Raw genomic sequence first — 17,880 nt, 5'->3', positions numbered from 1 at the left:
TTCCGAGAGGATCCCTAACTATGAGATCATGAATCAATCCTGTCTCATTACACAGGACAAGATCTAGAACTGCTTGTTCCCTCGTAGGTTCCATTACATACTGTTCTAGGAAACTATCGCGGATACATTCTATAAACTCCTCCTCACGGTTGCCTTGACCGACCTGGTTAAACCAATCGACATGTAGATTAAAATCCCCCATGATAACTGCTGTACCATTTCTACATGCATCAGTTATTTCTTTGTTTATTGCCTGCCCCACCATATCGTTACTATTTGGTGGCCGATAGACTACTCCTATCAGTGACTTTTTCGCCTTACTATTCCTGATTTCCACCCAAATGGATTCAACCTTATCCTCCATAGCACCGATGTTATCCCTTACTATTGCCCGGATGTCATCCTTAAATAACAGAGCAACACCACCTCCCTTACCATCCACTCTGTCCTTCCGAATAGTTTGATACCCTCGGATATTTAACTCCCAGTCGTGACCATCCTTTAACCATGTTTCAGTAATGGCCACTAAATCATAGTCATTTACGATGATTTGTGCCACCAACTCATTTACTTTATTCCGAATACTACGAGCATTCAGGTAAAGTACACTTATGTTGGTTTTTTTACCTCTGTTTTGAATCTTAACATCTCCAGTTTTATTCCTTTTGTTATTACTGGGCCTATTCACTGTGCTCCCCTCAGTCACTGTACCTTGTACTGTCGCCCTTATGGATTTCTGACTATGTCTTCTCTGCCTTGCACTTTTCCCCTTACTTCCTTTTGTTTCTGTCCCTGTTTTACTACCTTCCAACTTCCAGCATTGGTTCCCATCCCCCTGCCACATTAGTTTAAACCCTCCCCAACAGCTCTAGAAAACACCCCCCCTAGGACATCGGTTCCAGTCCTGCCCAAGTGCAGACCATCCGGTTTGTACTGGTCCCACCTCCCCCAGAACCGGTCCCAATGCCCCAGGAATTTGAATCCCTCCCTCTTGCACCATCTCTCGAGCCACGCATTCATCCTATCTATCCTGACATTCCTACTCTGACTAGCTCGTGGCACTGGTAGCAATCCTGAGATTACTACCTTTGAGGTCCTACTTTTTAGTTTAACTCCTAACTCCCTGAATTCCGCTTGTAGGACCTCATCCCGTTTTTTACCTATATCGTTGGTGCCCATGTGCACCACGACAGCTGGCTGTTCACCCTCCCCCCCCAGAATGTCCTGCAGCCGCTCCGAGACATCCTTGACCCTTGCACCAGGGAGGCAACATACCATCCTGGAGCCTCGATTGCGTCCACAGAACCGCCTGTCTATTCCCCTTACGATCGAGTCCCCTATCACTATAGCCCTGCCATTTTTCTTCCTGCCCTGCTGTGCAGCAGAGCCAGCCACGGTGCCATGAACCTGGCTGCTGCTGCCTTCCCCTGGTGAGCCATCTTCCTCAACAGTATCCAAAGCGGTATATCTGTTTTGCAGGGAGATGACCGCAGGGGACACCTGCACTGCCTTCCTACTCTTGCTCTTTCTTTTGGTCACCCATTTTCTATCTCCCTCAGTAACCTTCACCTGCGGTGTGACCAACTCGCTAAACGTGCTATCCACGACCTCTTCAGCATCGCGGATGCTCCAAAGTGAGTCCATCCGCAGCTCCAGAGCCGCCAAGCGGTCTAACAAGAGCTGCAACTGAACACACTTCTTGCACGTGAAGGAGCCAGGGACAGTGGCCGTGTCTCTGAGCTCCCACATCGCACACGAGGAGCATGACACGGGTCTGGGATCTCCTGCCATGTCTTAAACCCTTGGTAAACTTAAACAACTAGAATTTCAAAATAAAACTAAATAAATTAGACAATGAAAAGAAAAAGAGAGACTACTTACCAGTCACTTACCAGGGTTAAAAAGCACCTCCTCACACTCTGCACCGAATTACCTCACTGCACCAAATTACCAAGTTTAAATCTCTCACTCTGTATGAGTCTCACTCCGGATGTGTCTCCTGGAAAAGTGCTCGCTTACTGTGTGCGCTCTCTGTCTGTCTTTTATACAGACCTCAGCTAACCGATGACTCAAAAAAACCTTACCTTCAAAGAGAAGAATACAATGTGCCCCTAAACAGGCCTCAACAGGCCTCAGGTGATTGACAGATAACTGCCTCTCAGCAATTAGGGTGGAGGCAGCTTCAACCAATCAGACACTAAGCTCCACACTGCACTTTTAACTGAAAAACAGCAGAATTAGATTTTCCACTTACCTTTGCTGATTTACCTCACTGCACCAAATTACCAAGTTTAAATCTCTCACTCTGTATGAGTCTCACTCCGGATGTGTCTCCTGGAAAAGTGCTCGCAAGGACATACAAGGACCGGCACCATTACTTCGAGTCCCCGGGGGAGGCGTGGGCCTTTGTACAGGCGGAGAAGCTGGACTCGAACTAGGGCCTGGGAACATACTTTGGCCGGCGTTGTTTCCGCTGTGGCTGTTTTGTTCCAACTGTTTCAACTTCGACGTGTGTGTTATGTATGCTGGTTTTCTGTTTGCTCTGGTTACGGGTGGGTTTGTTTGTTGGGCATGGTTGTGGGTTAGGTGGGGAGTGTTGGGGGTTTGTGTTCTATATGTTCTCTTCTGTAGGGGGCTGGGGATTGAGGGGAAACTGGATTTTGGGGAACTGCGTCAGAAGGGTGGGGTGTGGCAGTGTGAAAGCGCGGGCTTTCCTCTGGTTTCCCGCGCTGCGGGGCGGGGGGGTGGAGCTTGCGATGGGGGCAGGGCCTCTACGGGTCTTTTTTCCCGCGCTGCAGCAATGCCAAGGAGGTGTGGCAAGAGGGGGATGACCCCAAGCCGGGAGGGGATAGGTTTTGGCGGGAGCTGCCGGGGTCAGCAGAAGTCAGCAGACTCACGGAAGTACTATGGAGGGTGCTTCCCGGCTAGGAGGGGTCCTAGCCTGGGGGGGAAGAGATACCGGGTTGCTGCTGGAACAACTAGGAAGGAGCCGATGGGGGCCGGGGGGAAGAGGAGAGGCGCTATCGCCATGGGGAACGGGTCGAGCGGGGTGTGCTGGCCTGGGGCGAACATCTGCCAAGCTATGGCTAGTCGGCGGGGGAGGGGGGCGGGTTGCCCTCTGATCCGGCTGATTACCTGGAACGTGAGGGGGCTGAACGGGCCGGTTAAGCGAACCAGGGTGTTCTCCCATCTAAGGGGGTTGAAGGCGGACGTGGCTATGCTCCAGGAGACCCACCTGAAGGTGGCGGACCAGGTCCGTCTGAGGAAGGGGTGGGTGGGGCAGGTTTATCATTCAGGATTGGACGCGAAGAACCGGGGGGTGGCGATTCTAGTGGGGAAGAGGGTGGCGTTTGAGGCGGCTGAGGTGGTGTCGGACAAGGAGGGCAGATATATCATGGTGAGGGGTAGGCTGCAGGGAGAGAAGGTGGTGCTGGTGAACGTATATGCCCCGAACTGTGATGATGCTGGTTTCATGAGGCGATTGTTGGGCCGCATCCCGGACCTGGAGGCAGGGGGTCTGATCATGGGGGGAGACTTTAACACAGTGCTGGATCCCACACTGGACCGGTCCAGTTCAAGGACGGGTAGGAGACCGGCGGCGGCCAAAGTGCTGAGGGGATACATGGACCAGATGGGAGGGGTGGATCCCTGGAGGTTTGGGAGACCGAGAGCGCGGGAGTATTCCTTTTTCTCTCACGTCCATAGGGTTTATTCCCGGATAGACTTTTTTGTCCTGAGCAGGGGATTGATCCCGAGGGTGCAGGATGCAGAGTATTCGGCCATAGCGATTTCGGACCATGCCCCGCACTGGGTTGATCTGGAGATGGGGGAGGCACGGGACCAGCGCCCGCTCTGGCGCCTGGATGTGGGGATGCTGGCGGAGGAGGAGGTGTGTAAGAGGGTTCGGAGAAGCATTGAGGGGTATCTGGATGATACGGGGGAGGTCCAGGTGGGGATGGTCTGGGAGGCTCTGAAAGCAGTGATCCGGGGGGAGCTGATCTCCATCCGGGCCCACAGGGAAAGGAGGGAGAGGAAGGAGAGGGAGAGACTGGTGGGAGAGCTTCTGGAGGTGGACAGGAGATATGCGGAGGCACTGGAGGAAGAGTTGCTGGGAGAACGGCGCAGGTTGCAGGCCAATTTTGACTTGTTGACCACCAGAAAGGCGGAGACACAGTGGAGGGCGGCGCAGGGCGCGGTATATGAGTCGGGAGAGAAGGCGAGCAGGATGTTGGCGCATCAGCTCCGCAGGCGAGATGCGGCTAGGGAAATTGGGGGAGTGAAGGATGGGGGTGGAAATGTAGTGCAGAAGGGGACAGAAGTAAACGGGGTCTTTAGGGACTTTTACGAGGGATTGTACCGGTCGGAACCTCCGAGGGGGAGAGAGGGGATGGAGAGCTTCATGAACAGGCTATGTTTCCCAAGGGTTCAAGAGAGGCTGGTAGAGGGGCTGGGGACGCCGATAGAGTTGGAGGAGCTAGTCAGGGGGATCGGGCAAATGCAGTCAGGTAAGGCCCCGGGGCCGGACGGGTTCCCGACAGAATTTTACAAAAAATATGCGGACCTGGTGGGTCCCCTGCTGGTGCGAACTTTCAATGAGGCGTGGGAGGGGGGGGCTTTGCCCCGACGATGTCGCGGGCACTGATCTCTTTGATCCTAAAACGGGATAAGGACCCCTTGCAGTGCGGATCATATAGGCCTATCTCGCTCCTTAACGTAGACGCTAAGTTGCTGGCGAAGATCCTGGCTACCAGGATAGAGGATTGTGTGCCAGAGGTAATTCATGAAGGTCAGACAGGATTTGTCAAGGGGCGGCAGCTCAACACGAATGTGCGGAGACTGCTCAATGTTATCATGATGCCGGCAGTGGAGGGGGAGGCGGAGATAGTGGTGGCGCTGGACGCAGAGAAAGCGTTTGATAGAGTTGAGTGGGGGTACCAGTGGGAGGTGCTGGAGAGGTTTGGATTTGGGGAGGGATTCATCAAATGGGTGAGGCTGCTTTACGCGGCGCCGATGGCGAGTGTAGTCACAAATGGAAGGAGATCGGAGTATTTTAGGCTTTATCGTGGGATCAGGCAGGGGTGTCCCCTGTCCCCCCTGCTCGTTGCACTGGCGATTGAACCGCTGGCCATGGCGTTGAGGGAGTCAGGGAAGTGGAGGGGTCTAGTGCGGGGTGGGGAGGAGCACCGGGTATCGCTGTATGCGGACGACCTACTGTTATATGTGGCGGACCCAGAGGGGGGAATGCCGGGGGTGATGGAGCTGTTAGCGGGGGCTTCTCGGGCTATAAGCTGAACTTAGGAAAGAGCGAGGTATTTGTAGTGCACCCGGGAGATCAGGAGGAGGGAATTGGGAGGCTCCCCTTCAGGAGGGCAGTGAAGAGTTTCAGGTACCTGGGGGTGCAGGTGGCCAGGAGTTGGGGGGCTCTTCATAAGCTTAACTTCACCAGACTAGTGGAACAGATGGAGGAGGAATTTAAAAGGGGGGACATGACGGTTCTCCCGAGGTTCTTGTTCCTCTTCCAGTGCTTGCCCATCTTTATCCCTAGGGCCTTTTTTAAAAGGGTGACCAGCAGCATCATGGGATTTGTTTGGGCGCATGGGACCCCGAGGGTGAAGAGGGTCTTCTTGGAGCGGAGTAGAGATGGGGGGGGGGGGGGGGGGGGGCGGCGTTGCCCAACCTCTCGGGGTACTACTGGGCGGCCAACGTGTCGATGGTGCGTAAGTGGGTGATGGAGGGGGAGGGGGGCAGCATGGAAACGGATGGAGAGAGCGTCCTGTGGGGATACAAGCCTGGGGGCCCTGGTAACGGCGCCGTGGCCGCTCACTCCCACGAGGTATACCACGAGTCCGGTGGTGGCGGCTACCCTCAAGATGTGGGGCAGTGGAGGCGACATAGGGGAGAAGTGGGGGGGCTCGATGGAGGCTCCGTTAAGGGGGAACCATAGGTTCGTCCCGGGGAACATGGATGGGGGATTTCGGGGATGGTATAGAGCGGACATTAGACAGCTGAGGGACCTGTTTATCGACGGAAGGTTTGCGAGCCTGGGGGAGTTGGAGGAGAAATTTGGGCTCCCGCCGGGAAACATGTTTAGATATCTGCAGGTAAAGGCATTTGCTAGACGGCAGGTGGAGGGATTCCCTGTGCTCCCCGCGAGGGGGGTGAGTGACAGGGTGCTCTCGGGGGTCTGGTTCGGGGAGGGGAAGATATCCGATATCTACAAGCTTATGCAGGAGGTGGAAGAGGCGTCAGTAGAGGAGCTGAAAACGAAGTGGGAGGGGGAACTGGGGGAACAGATCGAAGACGGGACATGGGCTGATGCCCTGGAGAGGGTAAATTCTTCCTCCTCGTGTGCGTGGCTTAGCCTCATCCAATTCAAGGTGCTGCAAAGGGCCCACATGACTGGGACGAGGATGAGTAGGTTCTTTGGGGGTGAAGATAGGTGTGTCAGGTGCTCGGGGAGTCCAGCGAACCATGCCCATATGTTCTGGGCATGCCCGGCATTGGAGGAGTGCTGGAAGGGGGTGGCGAGGACGGTGTCAAGGGTGGTGGGATCCAGGGTCAAGCCAGGATGTGGACTCGCGATCTTTGGGGTTGGGGTAGAGCCGGGAGTGCAGGAGGCGAAAGAGGCCGGTGTGCTGGCCTCTGCGTCCCTAGTAGCCCGGCGAAGGATTTTGCTACAGTGGAAGGACGCGTGGCCCCCAAGCGTGGAGACCTGGATCAATGACATGGCGGGCTTCATTAAGCTTGAGAAGGTTAAATTCACCCTGAGAGGATCGGTGCAAGGGTTCTTTAAACGGTGGCAACCTTTCCTCGACTTCTGGCTCAACGATAGGGTACTGGGACAGTAGCAGCAGCAACCCGGGGGGGTGGGGGGGAAGAGAGAGACGTTGATTATGTTGGCTTATTTTATTTAAATTTGATTTATTTAATTTTAATTTATGGTTAAGTTCTCTTGTTGGGGGGTGGGGGGAGTGTGATACATGTGATGTTACGGTATGGGGGGAATTGTGGGTGTTATGGGGCTGTTAGTTGCATATTACTGCTTGTTGCTATACTTGTTATATTTTTATATTTTCTGTAAAAAATTCCAATAAAAATTATTTTTTTTTAAAACGTGACTATCGTCCCTGATTCCACCACCTCCTCTGGCAGCGTGTTCCAGGGACCCACTACCGTCTGTGTAAAAAAAACGTACCTCGTACATTCCTCTAAACCTTGCTCCTCGCACCTTAAACCTATGCCCCCCAGTAAATGACCCCTCTACCCTGGGAAAAAGTCTCTGACTGTCCACTCTGTCCATGCCCTTCATAATTCTGTAGACCTCTATCAGGTCACCCCTCAACCTCCTTTGTTCCAGTGAGAACCAACCGAGTTTATTCAACCTCTCCTCATAGCTAATGACCTCCACACCAGGCAACATCCTGGTAAATCTCTTCTGCACCCTCTCGAAAGCCTCCACATCCTTCTGGTAGTGTGGTGACCAAAATTGAACACTATACTCCAAGTGTGGCCTAACTAAGGTTCTATACAGCTGCAACATGACTTGGCAATTCTTATACTCAATGCCCCAGCCAATGAAGGCAAGCATGCCGTATGCCTTCTTGACTACCTTCTCCACCTGTGTTGGCCCTTTCAGTGACCTGTGGACCTGTACACATAGATCTCTCTGACTGTCAATACTCTTTGAGGGTTTGAGGGTTCTATCATTCACTGTATAATCCCTACCTGTATTAGACATTCCAAAATGCATTACCTCACATTTGTCCAGATTAAATTCCATCTGCCATCTCGCCGCCAAGTCTCCACAATCTAAATCCCGCTGTATCCTCCGACAGTCCTCATCGCTATCCGCAATTCCGCCAACCTTTGTGTCGTCCGCAAACTTACTAATCAGACCAGTTACATTTTCCTCCAAATCATTTACTACGAACAGAAAAGTTCCCAGCACTGATCCCTGCGGAACACCACTATTCACAGCTCTCCATTCAGAAAAGCACCCTTCCATTGCTACCCTCTTTTATGACCCAGCCAGTTCTGTATCCACCTTGCCAGCTCACCTCTGAAAATACTTCATCTTTTGTACCAGTCTGCCATGCGGGACCTTGTCAAAGGCCTTACTGAAGTCCATATAGATAACATCCACTGCCCTACCTGCATCAATCATCCTTCTGACCTCCTTGAAAAACTCTGCCGGTGGTATTAGTGAATATTTATTGCACCAAGACGACGCGGAGTTTATGAGGTGGGTGTTAGGGAAGATTCCGGACTTGGATTCGCATAAGCTGATCATGAGGGGGACTTCAATACGGTTATAGATCAGAGGTTGGATCGGTCGAGTTCATGGAGTTTGCCAGCCACGGATTTTGGAGCAGATGGGAGGGGTAGATCCTGGAGATTCGGACGACTAAGAGAGGAGGAGTTTTCTTTTTTCTCCCACATACACAAAGTGTACTCCCGGATTGATTTTTTCGTTTTGAACAGGGCTTTGCTGGCAGGGGTGGTGGATGCCCAGTACTTGGCGATCGTTGTGTTGGACCATGCCCCATACTGGGTGTATTTACGGGTGAGCAAGGAGAGGTGTCAGCATCTGTAATGGAGATTGGATGGAGGATTCTTCGCGGATGAGGTGGTTGTGCGGGCGGGTGAGGGAGGCTATCCAGAATTATTTGGAGATAAATGACACAGGGGAGGTTTCGGCAGCAATGGTATGGCAGGCACTGAAGGCAGTAGTTAGGGGGGGGGGAAGTGATTTTGGTGCAGGCTCACAGGGAGAAGGCGGAGCGGGTAGAGATGGATCGGCTGGTTAGAGAGATCCTCCAGGTGGATAGAAGGTACTTGGAAGCCCCGGAGGCGGGGTTATTGAAGGAGCGGCAGAAGCTGCAGATGGAGTTTGATCTGATATCCACAGGGAAGGCAGTGGGGCAGCTGAGGAAGGAGAGAGTGGCAGTATACGAGAATACGGAGAAGGCCAGTAGGATGCCAGCACACCAGCTCAGGAAAAGGGAGGCAGCCAGGGAGATAGGAAGAGTGAAGGATAGAGGGGGGAAACACGATTTTGAACCCAGCGGGGGTGAATGGGGTGTTCAAGGAATTTTACAGTCGGCTGTATGAGTCGGAGCACCCAGCTAGGGTGGAGAGGATGAGGCAATTCTTGGAGGGTTTGGAGTTTCGAAAGGTGGAGGAGGGGTTGGTGGAGGGGCTGGGAACCCGATTGGGATTGTGGAAGTAGTAGAGGGATTGGAAGCCATGCAGTCGGGCAAGGCCCCGCAGCCGGACGGATACCCAGTGGAATTTTATAAGAAGTTTTCTGGGATGCTGGGCCCGCCCGCTGCTGGTGAGGGCATTTAATGAGACAAGGGAGTGGGGTGTTCTTCCCCCAACAATGTCACAGGCTTCGATCTCATTGATCCTGAAGCAGGAGAAGGACCCAGAACAATGCGAGTCATACAGACCAATCTAACTACTAAATGTTGACGCCAAATTGCTTGCTAAGATTTGGCCTCGAGGATAGAGGACTGTGTTGCGGGGGTGATGGGGGAGGACCAAGCGGGATTTGTTAAAGGAAGCAGCTAATGGTCAACGTTAGAAGGCTCTTGAATTTCATCATGATGCCCTCCGAGGGAGGTGGTGGTCGCTATGGACGTGGAGAAGACCTTCAACCGAGTGAAGTGGAAGTATTTGTGGAGGTCATGGGGCGGTTTGGGTTTGGGTTTGGGTAGAGTTTTGTAGACCGAGTCCAGTTGCTGTCCAGGGCACTGGTGGAGAGTGGGTTGACGAACAGGGTGAGTTCAAAATATTTCAGACTGAGCCGGGGGACGAGGCAGGGATGTCCCCTCTCCCCACTGTTGTTTGCCTTGGCTGACCACTGCAGCATCCACAGTTTGCCAGCCAGAGATGGACCTATTTATCCCAACCCTCTGCTTTCTGTCAGTCAGCCAATCCTCAATCCAATCTAGTATTCTACCCCCAAGCCCCTGCGATCTCACCTTCTGGATCAGTCTTTTACGCGGCAGCTTGTCAAACGCCTTCTGGAAGTCGATATATGCCATATCTACAGGTTCCTCATTATCCACCTTGTTGGTTACGTCCTCAAAGAGCTCAAGCAAGTTTGCCAAGCATGACTTATCCTTCAAAAAGCCATGCTGCCAATGGTGGATTGAGGTCTGTCTTTCCAAATGTTCAGTCATATCCTCCAGATTTCTGGGAACCTAGGCCCACTGCTGGTGAGGGCATTTAATGAGGCAAGGGAGCGGGGTGTTCTACCCTAGCAATCCTCCTGATTGATTCCAGCAACTTCACCACCACAGAGGTGTGGTATTTTAAAATCATACTGCAGTCAAATCTCAGGAAGTCTGTTGTTCGTAGCCCAGATTGAGCCAGACTTTCCGTCACCGAGAATATCTACTGTTGCCTGATATGGGAACAGGTCATGTGCAGCCCACACCACCATTGATGGGACACCTGGGGTGGGCTCAGGTGGGCCTGTCAAATAGTCATCAACTGGACCATTGGCTGCTGGGACCCCCCTCCCACGCCCTCATTGGCCGGAAGCCAGAGAAGTTTTCTGGAAAAGCGAGTGGAGGAGGGATAAAAGTAGGCATCTCGGAGACATTAGTGGCAGAAGGAGTAGAGCAAGCGGAAGAAGCAAAAGAAGCAGAAGAACAAAAGTCAAGCAGAAGACTCAAAGCAAAGACTCAAAAGCAAAGACTTGGTATGTGAGGTGACCCTGACCAGACCAGATACAAGCAAGCAAGAAACAGCCAGCGAGAATCACCTTTGCAAAGAGGAACCAGAGGGACTAAGGGATTGGATCTACAACTTACCAAACCACCTTTGCGGATAGTATAGTTGAATCCTGGGTGTTTCTTGTATGTATAGTGGGTAATTTACGGGTTAACTACATTTAATAAAGTGTGTTACATTATATCCGTACTTTGTTCTCCTCATAAATAAAGACATCTGGTAAACTTTAATTAAGGAGCTGGTTGAAGGATCCAAATTGGACAGATACAGCAGAGGTCTATAGTTTTGCTTCTCTCCCTTTTTGAATAGGGGTGTCACATTAGCATGTTTCCAATCCACTGGAATCATTCCAGATCCAGGGAATTTTTAAATATCATAATGCATCCACTATGTCTGCTGCCACCTCCTTCAATACCCTAGTGTGCAGGCCATTGGGTCCCAGAAACCTAGCTGCCTTTAATCCCATTAGTTTATTCAATATCTTCTCCTGAGTGATGGCTATTGCACCAAGTTTCTCTCATTAACTGCAGTTTTTGGGACTACGATGGCAAAAAACCTCTGAAGTTATAGAATGAAGTTCAAAGTAGAATGAAATAAGCCACCTCACACAACTCTTTTATCTTTCCCATCTTAACAGAAACAATGGGAGGGAACAGAATGAATAATGACTGTACCTGACAGCAGCCACCCCATGGCCTACTTCGTGTATGACGCCACTGATCAGAATTGCAGAGAAGAATATACATCTGACTGATTGGCAGGTTAACACCAGGCACCTGTTAATGGGAATAATAGTTATTGCCACATTTAATATCATGTCCTATATGCAGGGACTCTGGACAGAATTAACTAACGACACAGTTCGATCCCGGGTCACTGTCTGTGTGGAGCTTGCACACTCTCCCAGTGTCTGTGTGGGTCTCACCCCACAACCCAAAGATGTGCAGGGGGTGGGTTGGCCACACTAAATTGTCCCTAATTGGAAAAAAAGTGAATTGGGTACTTTAAATTTATTTTTAAAAATAGCTGCATAGGAATTGTTGCAAGTTAAGGAGACTCCATACAAACAGTAACGAGTTTTCATAGACATTTAGCCCATGAAATGACAACGCCATGATGGGCAAATGCTCAAGACAAAAGAAGACAAAATTGCTGAGCAGGTAAGTGCCTGTCTCCTCCAATAATAAAAGTTGGGAGCTTTGTGATGAAGATCAGGACCTTCTGATCAGCTGCCTGTGCTGAGTCCCTCCCTTGCAATGATTCCCCTGGTTAAACTGCCACGAATGCCCCCCCCGCCCGAGCCCTGAATGCACATCTTTAACCAGTCCTACCTCCCCCCCTGCCCTCTCAGCTCATCTTGTGTAAGAGACCCATCTCTTCTTCCTTCGACCTATTCCTAAACTGATGACGTAATTTCCCCTCCTGGTCGCATAGAAACAGATATCCGTCTCCTTTAAATCTCCCATCACCAGTCCCTCCTCAAGAAAATGACCTTTGACACCTACCATCTTGGCAGCTACCATCCTAATTTTAACCCCGCTTTCAGTTACAAAATCCTTGAACATGTTGTCACCTCCGAAATCCCATCTTTCCTGGAACTCTATGTCATGTTCCAATCAGGTTTTCTGTCATGGCCCTGTACAGTTCTTAAAATCACAAGTGACATTCCATGTGATTATGAAAAAGGAAACTTTCTCTCCTCATCCTTCTCGACCTGTCTGTCCTTGCCAAATCACAAATAACATCCTGTGTGACCTTCTGTCCTCGTCCTTCTTGACCTGTCTGCAGCCTTTGACACGGTGACCACCATCCTCCTCAATACCTCTACACTCTTATCCAGCTGGCTGGGACAGCTCTCACCTGCTCCCATTCTTATCAATCTCATCAGAGGCAGAGAATCTCTTCCTGTTCCTGCACCGTTACCTCTGGTATTCCCCAGGGATCTATCCTTGAGCCCCTCCTATTTCACATCTACATTCTGCCCCTGGGTGACACCATCTGAAGGTATTGTTAGTTTCACTTATGACACACAGCTCCACCCCACCACCACTCTCTTGACTCTGTCACTTGTTATTCGCTTATCCGACCGACATCCAGTACTGGAGAAATTTCCTCCAATTAAATATTGGAAAGAGCGAAGCTAATGTTTTTGGTCCCCACTACACTATCCTTCTCTTAGTTCACAATACTTCCTAGTTTTGTGTCATCTCCAAATTTTGAAATTGTGTCCAGTCCACCTAAGCCTAGGTCATGAATGTACAAACTGCGAAGTAGCAGTCCAAACAGCAATCTTTGGCAACACAACTGTGAAACATGCACAGGTTTGAAACACTGGTCAACACTACTGTAGCCTGTCGCTCAGTCAACTTCAAATCCACACTGCTGCCTTTATTCGATGAACTCTAACTTTGCTCACAAGTCTGTGATGCGGCATTTTGCCATATAGAATCCCTACAGTACAGGAGGTGGCCATTGAGTCTGCACCGACCGTCCAAAAGAGCACACTACCCACATCCACCCCATCCTATCCCCTTAACCTAACCTGCACATCTTTGGATTGTGGGAGGAACCCGGAGCACTGGGAGGAAACCCACGCAGACACAGGGAGAATGTACAGACTCCACACAGATAGTCATTGTTGGCCGGAATTGAACCTGGGTCCATGGCACTGAGGCAGAAGTGCTAACCACTGTGTCGACGTGCCGCCCCACAATTTTCTCACATATCTTTTGGAAGTCCATGTCCACCACATCAATCACATCCACCTTCTCTGCTACCTCAAGAAAAAAAATCAAGCAGGTTAGCTAAACATAAGGGGATCAGGCAGGAGAATGGGGATGAGAACAATATAAGCCATGATCGAATGGCGGAGCAGACTCGATGGGCCGAGTGACTTGATTCCACTCTTATGTCTTATGGTCTTATGAGTTGGCCTGAACAAATCTGTGATGGCTTCTCTGAATAAACTCACATATGTCCATGTGATGTAATTTTGTCCCGAATAACTGTTTCTGAAAGGTTCCTCACACGGAAGGTAAGCTAACTGGCCTGTAGTGGCTGAGCTTATCCATACACCTCTTTTTTGAACAGGAGTGTAACATTTGCAATTCCCCATTCCTCTGGTATTATTCCTGTATCAAAGGAAGATTGGAAAATTATGGCAGTGCCTCCTCCAATTCCACCCGTACATACCCAAAGAGAAGTTTGCAGAGTTCCAGGGAAAGGACAGGGAGTGTGAGCAGCTGCATTTCTCCAGCACAGACACAATGATCTCCTCCATTCTATGATATCAGACACCATTCTGCTGCTGAGAAGCTGCACTGTCCTTTAACGCCACAAGACCTGTATTTTCGAATCTCATCAATTTCTTTTCTTCGCATCCAAATTGCTCTTCTCGTTATCCAGTGCAAACAACCCGTCACTACTAACCCTATCAAAGCCCCATCACAGTCTGCAGGTTTATTAACTCCAAATGGAAAAAGGTCCAACTTCTCAAATCTCTGGGTTAAGGCCACTTACCACAACTTGTAGGATGCGTTCGTTCTCAGGTGTAGGGCCCTCTGCTGTCATCAGGGCCAATGACTGTGAGAATGTTTTGGCCAGAAGCAGCATTGACAGAAACATAGAGACCACACCGAAGGCCATTCCCAGACTGAACCTGGAAAATAAATTAGTGATCCAACTACTTCACTCACATGACGATCATTAGGCAGCTTTCCCAACTTCAGGACATTCAATAGTATTGTACAGCTGATGCAATATTTTTGAAATAGAATGTAGGAAACATAGTGGCCAATTTGCACACAGCACGTTCTTACACACAACAATGGATAAACAAGCAGATTGTCCAATGTGGGTTGGAGGAGAAATATTGGGAGAACTTCTTTGCTCTTCAGATTGTACCATGGGATATTTTATATCTGCCTGAAAGGAAAGATTAGGCTATTGTTCCAGCAGCACATATTGTTAAACAGAAATATAGGTCTATAAAGTATTGGCTGTACATTTATACAGAAAAAATATCATTTTGTTATAACTGGGGTGTGGGCTTCACTGGTTGGTCACTATTCATTGTGGAAACTTTGGCCACAGGTTGAGCTTTCCATCCCATATCTTCTCCGTGACAAAGACTTGTATAGAATTCCAGAGGAAGTAGAGTGCGGAACCAGCTGATTCAGCCCAGCTGCTCTTGCTAAGATTTCTGCTCCAGAAAAGCCTCCTTCTATCCTACTTCATTGAACCCGTTCACCATATCCTCCTATTCATTGTATGCTTTCAAGAAGCAGTTAGATATAGCCTTGCGACTTCCGGTGGCGGCCATGGAGTGAATGGTCGCTCATTTGGTGGCTCCCACTCAAGGTTGATTTTGTTGGCCCTTCCCCACCGAATGGGGTTTATTCTTTGAGGGCAACATGTGTGAGTGTGCTTAAGGAAGGTAATCCTCCTGTGGTGCGTCTGGTATATGGATCAGAGGACGAGAAGTGCCTCGGGAAAGAGAGAGCAGCTGGAGCAAGAAGGTTTTCGTGGTGCACCACAGGTGAAGATGGTGGAGGGCAAGGGGGCAGTGCTGCCCTTCCAGTGGACGATAAAGCAGCTGGTGGAGTTATTGAATGGAACATTCAAGAGGAAAGAGGCTTGGAAGACCTAGCTATGGTGGTGGAGCAGCGATTGAACGAGCGGATCAGGGGCAGTGCAGTGGTTAGCACTGCTGCCCCATGGCACTGAGGACCCAGGTTCGATTCCGATCCCGGTCACTGTTCGTGCGGAGTTTGCACATGCTCCCAGTGTCTGCGTGCATTTCGCCCTCACAACCCAAAGATGTGCATGGTAGGTGGATTGGCTGTGCTAAATTGCCCCTTAATTGGGAAAAAAAATGGGCGCGTTAGATTTATTTGAAAAAGAGAGTGGAGAAGGGCCTGGCAATTCAGAAGGTGGAGGAGACGGTGGGGGAACATGAGGAGTGGATGACCTCGTTGGAGATGGAGTTGGGATGGTTCTGGACAGACAGAAAAGGCTATGCAAGAAACAGGATGACCTAGAGAACAGCTCCAGGAGACAGAACCTGAGGATCATCGGGATGCCTGAGGGCATCGAGGGAGTGGAGGCTGCCAAGTATATGTGGTGAGGATGCTGGAGAGGTTTTTTAAAAATTGAGAGTACCCAATTATTTTTTTCCAATTTTTTTCCACATACCCTGCACATCTTCGGGTTTTCGGATGAAACCCACGCAGACACGGGGAGAATGTGCAAACTTCACACGCACAGTGACCCAGGCCAGCATCGAACCTGGGTCCTCGGCACTGTGATGCACCAGTGCTACCCACTGCGCCACCATGCGCCCCGATGCTGGAAAAGTTGATGTGAGAGGGAGCCTTCAACCGGCCCCTCGAGGTGGATTAGGCGCACAGGGCACTGAGGAGGCGAAGGTGGGGGAGCTGCCGATGCTGGTGCGGCTGCATTGATTTTTGGACAAAGAAAAGATCTTGAAATGGGTGAGGCAGACCAGGAGGTGCACCTGGGACGGGAGTGAGCCGAGGGTCGTCCACCACCTGGGTGCGGAGCTGGTGATGAAGAGGCCCGGGTTCAACCAGATAACGGCTGCCCTCTTTAAGAACAGGGAGAAGTTCGGGTTTTGCACCCTGCCCGCTAGTGGGTGACATATTAGAAACAGGAGTTTTATTTTGACTCGCCAGAGGAGGCGTGCGAGGACACTAAAATTTGGGGAGGAGCTTGTACTGGGATGGTAGTTTGGGGTGGGTTTCAATGGGGTAGTGGTGATAGTGAATGCGCCTTCTGTTTTTCTTTGTTTGTTAGCGTTGGGGTGGCTTGAGTGGGGGGGGGGGGGGGGGCTGGGGGGGTGGGGGGGGGTCAGAGGCCTTGTGTGGGGGGCACCATGCTAGCTGGGCAGGCTAATTAATGGGAGTGTGGAGGTTTGTCAGGTGGAAGGGGTTTGTTTAAGGGTGGATGGGGGAGACGAGGGTGGAGAGTTGCTGACATGGCGTGGTTGGTGTGGTGCAGTTGGGTGGGGATTGTCAGGGGCAGCATTGGGGGATTATGGAGATCTTGGGGGAACTTGGCTGATTTTCGGGATCTAAGTTGAGTATGGGAAAGGGTGAGGTGTTCCTGATCAGTGCCAGAGGGCAGGAAAAGAGATTAGGGGAGTTGCCATTCCGCGTGGTGGGGACGAGCTTCAGTTACCTTGGTATCCAGGTTGCGGAGCTGGGACCAGCTGCATAGATTGAACCTGTCTCGATTGGTGGAGGGGATGTAGGTGGATTTTAAGAGGTTAGATGTGTTGCCGCTGTCGCTGGTTGGACATGTGCAGACAGTGAAAATGATGATGCTGCCCAGGTTTCAGTTTGTGTTTCAGAACATGGAACAGACAGCACAGCACAGTCCCTTCAGTCCACAATCATGTGCCGACAATTTATCCTAATTTAAGATCAACCTAACTTACACCCCTTCAACTTACTGCTGATCATGTGTCTGTCCAACAGTCGCCTAAAAGTCCAGAATGACACTAACTCCACCACCTCTGCGGCAGTGCATTCCACACACCACCATTCTCTGTGCAAAGAACCTACCTCTGACATCTCCCCGAGACCTTCCTCCAATCACCTTAAAATTATGTCCGCTCGTGACAGCCATTTCCACTCTGGGGAAAAGTCTTTGGCTATCCACTCTATCCATGCCTCTCATCACCTTGTACACCTCTATCAAGTCACCTCTCTGCCTTCTTCGCTCCAGTGAGAAAAGCCCTAGCTCCCTCAACCTTTCTTCATAAGACATGCCCTCCAGTCCAGGCAGCATCCTGGCAAATCTCCTCTGGATTGGATTTGGTTATTGTCATGTGTACCGAGGTACAGTGAAAAGTTTTTTCTGCAAGCAGCTCAACAGATCATTAAGTGCATGGGAAGAAAAGGGAGTAAAATAAAATATATAATAGGGCAACACAATGTATACAATGTAACTACATAAGCACCGGCATCGGATGAAGCATACAAGGTGTAGTGTAATCAGGTCAGTCCATAAGGGGGTTGTTTAGGAGTCTGATAACAGGGAAAGAAGCTGTTTTTGAGTCTGTTCGTGCGTGTTCTCAGACTTTCTTATCTCCTGCCCGATGGAAGAAGGAAGAAG

The 17,880-nt window shown here is 50.5% G+C and overlaps 1 protein-coding gene across 1 annotated transcript in view; it reads right to left on the bottom strand.

Annotated features, from left to right (window-relative positions):
* Nucleotides 1-17,880, bottom strand: part of mbtps2 (membrane-bound transcription factor peptidase, site 2) — a gene marked incomplete at its 5' end in the record, with an annotated part of 89,502 nt that overhangs the window by 52,982 nt on the left and 18,640 nt on the right. The window contains 3 exon segments of the mRNA XM_038802846.1: nt 11,418-11,486; nt 11,488-11,519; nt 14,263-14,401. Of these exon segments, the coding sequence (XP_038658774.1) occupies nt 11,418-11,486; nt 11,488-11,519; nt 14,263-14,401 (240 nt within the window).

The sequence above is a fragment of the Scyliorhinus canicula genome, chromosome 7 (assembly GCF_902713615.1).
Source record: "Scyliorhinus canicula chromosome 7, sScyCan1.1, whole genome shotgun sequence".
Classification (NCBI taxonomy): domain Eukaryota; kingdom Metazoa; phylum Chordata; class Chondrichthyes; order Carcharhiniformes; family Scyliorhinidae; genus Scyliorhinus; species Scyliorhinus canicula.
The sequence above is the reverse complement of the archived record's forward strand: the minus strand, read 5'-3'. Positions and strand labels throughout refer to the sequence as shown.